This window comes from Nyctereutes procyonoides, unplaced genomic scaffold, assembly GCF_905146905.1.
Source record: "Nyctereutes procyonoides isolate TBG_1078 unplaced genomic scaffold, NYPRO_anot_genome, whole genome shotgun sequence".
NCBI lineage: Eukaryota > Metazoa > Chordata > Mammalia > Carnivora > Canidae > Nyctereutes > Nyctereutes procyonoides.
Window position 1 is genome coordinate 20178089 of NW_026575020.1, and position 10752 is coordinate 20188840.

Sequence of the window (10752 nt, forward strand, 5' to 3'; positions counted from 1 at the left end):
TCAGACTGTGCTCCTAAACTGAGCACTCTGTCCTTCCAGGGCCGAAGTCTGATGTTGACAGTCTACAGGCTGCCACCACCTCTGCCAGCATTGCTCTTTTTCCTGGTCCTAAAATAACATTTCTTCCTCACGTGGGAAAGGGGTGATATTAGCAGAGCCAGGCAGTAGGTGTGGATAACATCCCATTGCCCCGCCACCCCCCAACCTGGACTCTTGGTTCCGGCAGATGGCAGCTAACCCAGCTGCCAGCATGAAGCAGAATTCAGGGTGCTGGGTGACCTGCAGTGCTTTAATAAGGGATCTGGACCCAGCCCGAATCTGGGGAGGGGGATGCCTAGCAGCTGCGGGCAGTGGCAGACCTGGCCTGGCCTGTGGCGTCTCCAGGTGAATGGGGCTCCTGTCTAGCCTCAGCCCCAACCCAGAAGTGGAGTTTGGGGACCACTGCACCAGGCCCTGGGCAGGGTGATCAGCAATTCCCTGGCATAGTGCTGGTGGTCCATTTCACAGTTCTGTTCCTGAGAGCCCTGGGCTGAAGCTGAAGGTAGGTAAGGGACTTCCTTGGGCCCGCTTTAGTAGGGAAATAGGTATTCCAGATCTTCGAGCTTCCGCATATCCTCTAGCCCGATGGACACCGTTTTCCTCTGGGGTTCCTTGCGCTGCACAGTAATCTGGATGGGGTTATTCTCAGGGAAGCTGTTCAAGTCAGTGGCCACGGTTGCAAACTGAAATAAAGCAAAACCTCTCAGAATTCCTTCCCAGACCTGACCCTACCTCAGCTTTGTTTGCCAAATGGGGTCTTGCATGGCCTTACCACCTGTTCATGGACACCCAGAACAGGTACCGACATATGTCTTCCCTGTAATGTGAGGTTTCCAACCACAGGGCTGTCTGTCCTCAAGCCTTCCCCCACACCCCTGCCTACTCCCTTCTCTTTGTCCCCCTTTTGCCTTTTCCCTGTATTTCTCTCAATGCCCTTCACTTTCCTGGCCCACTCACAATTCTTGGTACTAAGCTGAAGAATCCCAAAACTAATGGCCTTGGGAGCTGAACATTACAGAGATGCTGATGAATATACTAGTTTGCATTCCCAGTACACCCTGGAGTGGCTTAATCCTTAAACCTCCCAGATGAAAGACTAGAATTTGTGCTCATTCTCCTAGGCAGAAAGCCAGCAGGAAGATGAGCCATGGGGGCATAGTGGTGTCCCCAGCCTCCAAAACCCCTGGCTCAGACCTCTCCCTGGCCCACCCCCATCACCGGGCCCTCTTCTCCCAGGGCTCACTTTGTAGGGCTTGCACCACTTCCCCACCCCAGCTGTGTTAGCTGCACGGACGGTGAGACAGTAACTCGTGTTAGGCTTCAGCTCCATCAGCTTGACGGTGGTGCCCAAGATCTTGTTGAAGATCCATGGGCGATTCTTTGCCTTGGGTGGCTCATTATCATTTGTTTTGGCCACTTCCTGCAACAGGACCTGGTAGAAACTGACCTGCTGCTTGCCCAGGGCATACGTCCAGGAAATCTAGAGGAAGAGAGCCCCCCCACCCCACCAGGCTTCCTCAGACCTGCTCCAGGCTGTCCTCCCCTCCCCTTCCACCCTCAGCCATGGGTCTAAATGCCCCACTCCCATCCCCTGCCCCTCTTGGGGCCAAGGCAGGTCTGATGGAAGGTGTAAGGCACTCCCGGCCTGCAGCATAGGTGACCCTCCCTGGGCAGCCCCACCCACCTCAGAGTGTGCCCCCATCCCATATTTCTCCAAGACTAGTTGGGAGGGCCCTTAGAGATCATCTTGTCCATCTTGCTCATTGCAGATGAAGCTCAGAGGGTGAGTGGCTGGCCTGTGGTCACACACAGCGCCAGAGCCAAAGTTCAAACCAGTAGCTCCAGAGCCTACATGCTTTGTGCTACAATAGTGGTTGCCACACCTGGCTGAGATGCTCAGGGAGTTTTTATAACACTGCAGATTTCTGGCCCTGCTGCCTCCTGTCTGGTTTCCTTCTCCCCTCCATCCAGGCCAGTGGTTCTCAAAAGTGGATGTGCATCAGAATACCCTATAGGACTTGTTAAAACAGATTGCCAGCCCCCATGGTTTCTGGTTCAGTAGGCCTAAGGTAGAGGCGGAGGGGATGAGAATTTAAATTTCAGGGCAGCCCCGGTGGCCCAGTGGCTTAGTGCCACCTTCAGCCCAGGGCGTGGTCCTGGGGACCCAGGATTGGGTCCCACATCGGGCTCCCTGAGTGGAGCCTGCCTCTCCCTCCTCCCTCTGCCTATGTCTCTGCCTCTCTCTCTCTGTCTCTCATGAATAAACAAATAAAATCTTAAAAAAAAAAACATTTAAATTTCAAACACGTTGCCATAGGATGCTGATGCTGTTGGTCTGAGAACCACACTTTTGAGACACTGCTCATCTGGGACTTCCAGATTTATCTTCCTAAAATACAGCACAAATTGCATCCACCACCAGATACAAAGCTTTGCAAAAGCTCTCTGTCCTCTATTGCTTACGGAAAAAAATCTGTAAGGTAGCCTAACATTGTAGGACCTCTGAGCGAATACAAATTCTCAGGGCCCACTCCAGACTTACTGAATCAGAATCTCTAGGGATGAGGCCCAGGAATCTCCTTTTTAACAAGATGATTGGATGTGCAGGCACAGAAAAGTGCGAGAAGGCCTGGATTGGGACCCGGCTGTGTGCTCCCAAATTTTCCCGCCTGTGAGGCATTGCTCTTGTCAGCCCCTCCATGGAATGCCATTCTCCCATCTCTGGATGTTTAAATCCTCCCTGTGTGTCCCAGCTCAAATGTTACCAAAGCCACCAAGCTTTTTCCTGCACCTGGATGTAATGTTTCTTCCTCTGAATTCCTGGTGGCACTTGGTCTGAGCTCTTCCTACAGCACCACACCCATTCCAGCTGGCACTGGAGTTCCTACCAGACATGGCGGCTCTCCTGAGCCAGGAGCTCTAGGGTAGGATGCAGGTGGTAGGCACCTTCACACTCCCTATGGAGCTCAGCTCAGAGCCTGGCACACGGGGGCGCCCAGGAAGCCCTTGCTGAATGCACCAAGAGGGAAACATACCACAGCCGTGGAATCGCTGACTGTGTGTTCACAGATGAAGGGTGCCTCCGGCACATCCATGACCACAGAGGACTCTGAGGGTGTCGACGAGGTGTCTGTGTCCAGTTCAGGGTTGTCAAGGTCCAGCAGGCCCCCAGGGGCCATTTGAGACTTGGATTGGTGGGGGCAGAGGGCCAGGTCCTTCTTTTCTGTATCCTTGCCAATTGAGGAGAAGCTGAGTTTGTTCAGCTCGCCCTCTAGCATTCCTGCAAAGAAGCTGCTGTTGGGCTGGGTCACAGCCAGTTTGATGGGATTCAGCAAGGTGGATGAGATGGGGGAAATGCTGGTGTCGTCAGAGCTGCATTCAGAGTCCTCCACTGGCATCGGCTTCCTGAGTGGGAGGGAGACGGGTGAGCTGCTGAAGGAGGCCACACCAGCCCATGCAGCCTGGAAGCTCGAGGGCAGGCCTTGTACCTGACTTGCCAAAATCCCCAGCTGCTTTGAATAGCTCAGAACATCCATACCACTCTGTAGCAGGGCATCAAAACCACCAGTGCACTTATTAAGAAATAGATTCCTGGTCCCTGCCCCACTTTGGGACGAGATCTTTAACAAGATCTTAGGATAATTCTGAGGCATGTGTTCAGAGCACCATAACTTGAGACACTGCTAAAACTTAAAGTCCTTCCAAAGTGGAGTGCAAGTACCTCTGGGGAAATGCCCAAGCCAATCTAGCAGGGTATGGAAAAATATCTAAAAGTATCCAAAATAAAAATAATTAAGCCTTACTAATATTCACTTTCATGGTTTAACAGTAATTACTGATTGATTTGCTTAGGTTTTCTAACATTTAGCAATATTCATTAATATGTGGCATGTAAAATTAACAATACTCTGCATAGATTTACATATATTGGGATAATTGCTCAAAACCTTTTTCTTCCATTCTAATTTTGTTAAATTATGAAATATTTTAGACATATACAAGATAATCAAGAGTAATACATTAGCAGGGACATAATATACATAATATACAGTATGAGAACTATAGTTAGTAATATTATATTGTAGGGACACCTGGGAGGCTCAGTGGTTGAACATCTACCTTCGGATTGGGGCATGATCCCGGGATCCAGAATCGAGTCCCGTATCAGGCAGGGAGCAGAGAGCCTCCTCCCTGTCTATGTCTCTGCCTCTCTCTCTGTGTCTCTCATGAAAAAATAAATAAAATCTTTTAAAAATGTATTGTATATTTGAACTTACTGAGACAGCAGATTTTAAAAATTCTTATCATGGGCAGCCCGGGTGGCTTAGCAGTTTAGCGCTGCCTTCAGCCTAGGGTGTGATCCTGGAGACCCGGGATCGAGTGACGTGGGACTTCTGCATGGAGCCTGCTTCTCCCTCTGCCTGTGTCTGTTCCTCTCTCTGTGTGTGTCTCCCATGAATAAATAAATAAAATCTTTTAAAAAAGTAAATAAAAATAAAAATTCTTATCACAAGAGGAAAATCTTTAACTGTGATGACAGAAGGAATCTGAACTATGCAACCACCTCCCATACACACATCAAATCATGTACACCTTACACTGATATGTTATATGACAATTATATCTCAAAACTGGAAAAAAATAAAATGAATATATGATAAAGTGAGGAAATCAAGATTGATATATTAAGCTTCCACTTAGCCACTATCCAATTTCAGAACTACAGTCTCACCATTACAGTTAAAGCTCGCTGGACACTTCTGTCCCCACCCCACTGTATCCTCCCGCTCTATGGTAACCAGTAGAGTACATTTCAAATTTTGTGTTTAGGGACGCCTGGGTGGCTCAGTGGTTGAGCGTCTTGAGCGTCTGCCTTCAGCTCAGGTCGTGATCCCAGGGTCCCACATCGGGCTCCCTGTGAGGAGCCTGCTTCTCCCTCTGCCTATGTCTCTGCCTCTCTCTCTGTGTCTCTCTTGAATAAATAAAATCTTTAAAAAATTTTGTGTTTATCATTCTATGTGTGTCTCCATAGGTTCATTAGAGATGTCCACTATCCTTAAGCAACATCTATTATTTTGCCTATTTTAAGACTTCACATAAATAAATTCATCAGCAGCTCGTTGTTTTTACTCCACATTATTTTTATTTTATTAAAAGATTTTATTTTTACATAATCTCTCTACCTGCAACATAGGGTTCAAACCCACGACCCCAAGACCAAAAGTCACTCCACCAACTGAGCCAGCCAGGTGCCCCAACACTGTTTGTACTGATACATGTAGCTTTGGTTCATTTTAACTGTTGCACACTTTTCATTACATGGATATTGGTATTGTTACCAATTCTTTGCTACTACAAAGAAAAACCTTGTACATGTTTCCTTACTATTTAATTTTTATGTTGTTGTCTACTGATAAAGAATCCAAAAAGTTTGGCTTTCAAATCTTTTTTTTTTTTTAATTTTGACCCAACGTAAGAAATACATATTACGTAGTATACTTAAACATACACATAAAACCAAAACACGGAAAAAAAAAAAAAAAAAAACACGGGGCTCCTGGGTGGCTTAGTCATTTAACTGGCCACTCTTGAATCTGGCTCAGGTCATGATCTCAGGGTTGTGGGACTGAGCCCCCCAGCAGGCTCTGTGTCAGTGTGAAGTCTGCTTGTCCCTCTCCCTCTTCTCCCCTGCTCACATGCTCTCTCTCTCTCTCTCAAGTAAATGAATAGAATCTTGAAAACAAAAAACAAACAACTGGGATCCCTGGGTGGCGCAGCGGTTTGGCGCTTGCCTTTGGCCCAGGGCGCGATCCTGGAGACCCGGGATCGGATCCCACGTCGGGCTCCCGGTGCATGGAGCCTGCTTCTCCCTCTGCCTATGTCTCTGCCTCTCTCTCTCTCACTGTGTGACTATCATAAATAAATAAAAATTAAAAAAAAAAACAACAACAACAAAAAACAACTATGGGCGCCTGGGTGGCTTAGTTGCTTAAGTGTCTGTCTTTGGCTCAGGTCATGATCCCACATTAGGCTCCCTGCTCAGCGAGGCATCTGCTTCTCCCTCTGCCCCTCACCCTGCTCCTGCTCTCTTTCTCTCAAATAAATAAAAATCTTAAAAAAAAAAAAACAGCCAATGAAAACACATTTCACAAACCAGTACTTACTCTGTGATATGCTCCAGAATTTTTTTTTAAGATTTATTTGCTTAAATAATCTCTACACCCAATGTGGGGCTTGAACTCACAACTCTGAGATGAGAGAGTTGTACACTCCTCCAACTAAGCCGAACAGGCACCCCTGGAATGTTCTATTCTTTTATTTCATTTTTATAACACTGGTCTCTGTTAACTAAAATGAGTTCCTGACCCATTAATGGATCACAACCCATAGTTGAAGAGCAGTGATAAAACAAGAGCAGTCACTGGGCCGTTAGGGACCAAGTACCTTGACCAAGGTCACATGGTGACCCAAATCTTCTGAGTCCCATCTGCCTCTGGCATATTCTGGTTCCTCTTCTCTGGTTCCTGCTCCATTTCCCTGGCTGCTCTGGCCAGATCCAACAACCAATACACCTCCCCTGCCACCAGATACCTCAATCCAGGCCAGCCACTGGCTTCATGGGTGATGGATTTGCCGAATTTTTCTTGAGCTCTAGCCCTCCGAGAAATCCTGATCAGCCCAAAGCTTCTAGGCTAGCCTTTGGTAAAGTAAACATTTGTAGATGACCCCTCATCATGGATGGTCCTTTGTAGGCTGAAGAGTCTGAGTGTTGATGTCATTTATATTTCAGATAGTCCTAATGAATCCCTATTTTATTTTTTTTAAAGATTGAAAAAAATTTAAACAATCTGTACACCCAATGTGGGACTTGAACTCACAACCCCAAGATCAAGAGTCACATGCTCTACTGACTGAGCCAGCCAGGCACCCCATGAACCTCTATTTTATTTTATTTTTTAAAAGATTTTATTTATTTATTCATGAGAGACACAGAGAAAGAGAGAGAGGCAGAGACACAGGCAGAGGGAGAAGCAGGCTCCGTGCGGGGAGCCCGATGTGGGACTTGATTCCGGGACTCCAGGATCACGCCCTGGGCCGAAGGCAGGCACTAAACCACTGAGCCACCCAAGGATCCCGAACCTCTATTTTATATTCACTTATTCAAAACAGCAGTGCTAGGGCACCGGGGTGGCTCAGTTGGTTAAATGTCTGACTCTTGATTTTGGCCCAGGTCATGATTTATAGTCGTGGGATCAAGCCACATGTTGGGCTCCCCAGGAACCCACTTGAGATTCTCTCTCTCTCTCTCTCCCTCTGTCCCCTGCCCCCACTCACATGTGCTCCCTCTCAAATAAGTAAATAAATAAATAATCTTCATAAACACACCCATAAAACAGTAGTGTTGAAGTGGAGGCAGAAAGCAGCTAAGCATTGAGCTATATCCTGGACAAAAATCTTTATGATCTTCATGACAGCCCCTGGATGGGTGTTAGCCCCCCATTTTTCAAATGAGGGACTGAAGATCCTTGATCTTAATTTTTTTTTTTTATTTATGATAGTCATACACACAGAGAGAGAGAGAGGCAGAGACACAGGCAGAGTGAGAAGCAGGCCCCATGCACCGGGAGCCCAACGTGGGATTCGATCCTGGGTCTCCAGGATAGCGCCCTGGGCCAAAGGCAGGCGCTAAACCGCTGCGCCACCCAGGGGTCCCAGATCCTTGATCTTAAATAACTTGTCTATAGTCATATATCTAAGTGGTAGAACTTGGATTTGAATTTGGGCGGCTAGGGATCCCTGGGTGGCACAGCGGTTTGGCGCCTGCCTTTGGCCCAGGGCGCGATCCTGGAGACCCGGGATCGAATCCCACATTGGGCTCCCGGTGCATGGAGCCTGCTTCTCCCTCTGCCTATGTCTCTGCCTCTCTCTCTCTCTCTCTGTGTGTGTGTGTGGCTATCATAAATAAATTTTAAAAAATTAAAAAAAAAAAAAGAATTTGGGCTCCTAGCCCAAGACTTTCCTACCACACCATGACATTTCCTACAAGCATGTTATTTTATCTATCCCTGCTTACTTACAGGTCCCTTGACTGGATGCCACTGGATGTAATCAAGACTAGCTACATAGTTTGTGGGGCCTCTTCCTCAAAATTATTAAGAATTTCAAAACAGTGACAGCCCCCTCTGGCTCCTCAAGCTGTCCTGCCAGCACAGACCATGCTGTATTATTCTTGCTTCTTCCTAACATCCCCCAACACACATGCCCCAGGCTGAGAGCGCCTTGAAAGCAGGTGGTGTGTTTTTCAGCTCTGCATTCCCAGAACTTGACATTAGGCCAGACACCTGGCAGGTGCTCAGAGTTTTGTTGAATGAGCTAAAGAGAACCCAGAATCACTGAGGAGGAACAGTAAACTTCACGCTGAAAGCAGGCAGACTATGGGGGGGACACAATCAGGCAGGCAAATGCACCAAAAGGGAGGAATAAGGAAGAGGCACCATCAGTGAATGGAGTGGGTTGTCTGTATGGGGGTGTGTGGGAGTGGTGAGGACCATAGCTAGACAAAGCAGGAGAAGTACCGTCCACAAACCTCTGACTAATCCCAGAAGCCCATCTGGAGCAGGAGGCCTCCAAGCCTCCAAGAACTGATTTGGGATCAGGAATCCATAGTGCAGGGGCACCTGGGTGGCTCAGTGGTTGAGCGTTTGCCTTTGGCTCAGGTCATGATCCTGGGATCCTAGGATTGAGTCCCGCATCAGGCTCCCCATAGGGAGCCTGCTTCTCCCTCTGCCTATGTCTCTGTCTCTCTCTGTGTGTCTCTTATGAATAAAAAAATAAATCTTAAAAAAAAGGGGGGCGGGGAGAGGGAATAGTGTGACTTCCGCACATGCTCTTCCCAAGGAGTCCAGGGATGGGTTGTGACAGGTGAAGGAAGCATCATTGCTTCTTTAAGCTCCTCTCCCCGCCCCTCTCCTCTGGCCTTAAGAAGGGGAAAAAGGACCAGACTTGAGTCTTACGGTAGATTGATGGCATCTTCCTGCAAGAAGTTAACCAAACTGCCCCTTGTAGTAAGTGGGAGTCCTTTGGTAGTGACGGTCCTGTTCATAGACTTGGGGTTTGGAAAGGGCTTCGACATTTGATTGAGTGAATTCAGAACGTTGAGGGTTTCCTTCTTCAGCATGGCCTCCTCCCCATCTCCCACTTTACATAGCGTCTCTGATGCCATCTCGTTTGTTTGGGACCACAGCCGTCACTACACAGCTGACAGGAAGCAGAAAGAAACTGGGAGCAGCAGACCCACCCTTAGTTAGCTTGGGATGGGGATGCAATGAGCTGACTTCATAATCATCACTGAATGTAACAATTAGGGGCCAGCCTCCCCCTTGAGCTGAAGCTGCTGCTGCCCAGGGCCAATGTCAGGAGTGGGCTACAAGGGACAGACTACGTCATCCTTGGACCCGTTCTGGTTCTAATGCTCTGGGATTACTGCAGCCCTGCCCCTCTCTGAAGATCTGAAAATGCTGACCATCTGTTCCCTTTGGAGCTGCTCTGGGAAGGAGGAGCAGGGTGGTGAGAGAAGACTCCTGGGTGCAGTGGGAGGTGGCAGGGGCCCTGGGAGACAAACGGGACTGACATGGGTCTCTGGGAGTGGGGGACTTTGTCTCTGGAATGCTGAGACTCTATATCCGGAAATCCTAGGCAGCAACCCCCCACTATGTCCCTATGCACAGGGAGAGTCCAGATGGCTCATGGGGTTCACAGCCCACATACAGCCAGGTTTTACTGCTAGAACTCTTAAATGTGTTGCATCTTCACCCGAAAGTGTCTTCATGTGTTGAGTGACAATGGTGGGTGCTGCGGAGGAATACAAATAGGGCCCAGGCATCTTTCTGTTCTCCAGGAAACCACCTTACCATCAGAAAACCTGCAAGTTGCAACTTCGCAACTTCGGGAGTAGGATGAGCGGCTGTCTACACAACACTGGCTTTTCACGCCTGTGGATTCGTCTCCTCTAACACTGGCTCTGCACCTGCAGGTTGTCTAACCTTTGGCAAGCGCCTTGACGGGCCAAGCCTCAGTTTCCGCCTCTGTGAAATGTGGATAAAAACAGCCCCGGCCTCAACGGACGGTGAGGAGGTAACCCAGTAAAGTTGCTTCAGGACTTCCAGAGGACGAGGCAAAGCAAAGGACATTTTAAAATGCCACATCATATTTTTTTTTTTTATGTTCCAAATCACCAGGGTTTTTGTTGTCTTATTCATCCAAAAAATAATGTTTTTTTTTTCTTCAAAAATAGAAACGCAGATGCCCTCTCTGCGCTCTGCTGCTTCCTAGCACCTGCCATCCAGTCTGTAATTAGCCGGGATCTTCGATTCCTCTTCGCTGTCCTCGTCACTAACAGGTAGGCGTCTCGGGCAGGGAAGGTCGGTCGGGTAGAAGGCGGACGCCCAGCGTTTGGAACAGAAGCGCGCGTGGGCGGAGTCGGGTGGAGGGGGATGCGGGCGCGGGGCGGGGCCGGGGCCGGGGGCGGGGCGGCGGGCGGGCAGCCGGGGCGGGGCCGGGGCCGGGGCCGGGCGGGGGCGGGGCCGGGAGCGGGGGCGGAGCCATGGCCGGGGGCGGGGCCGGGGGGGGCCGGGGCGGGGGCGGGGCGGGGCCGGGGCCGGGGCCGGGTGGCTCTGGCCCGCGTGGGGCTCCGCCCCAATCGCCCTGTCGCCG

General features: G+C 49.2%; 1 protein-coding gene across 1 annotated transcript; it reads right to left on the reverse strand.

Annotated features, from left to right (window-relative positions):
• Positions 1 to 290: 290 nt before the first annotated feature.
• Positions 291 to 9262, reverse strand: FNDC8 (fibronectin type III domain containing 8). The gene is made up of 4 exons (XM_055333090.1): positions 9054 to 9262; positions 3075 to 3444; positions 1283 to 1519; positions 291 to 722 (listed from the first exon to the last, which is right to left on the reverse strand). The coding sequence occupies exons 1-4, from the start codon at positions 9260 to 9262 to the stop codon at positions 570 to 572; spliced, it is 969 nt and encodes a 322-aa protein (XP_055189065.1). The 3' UTR covers positions 291 to 569.
• Positions 9263 to 10752: the final 1490 nt, after the last annotated feature.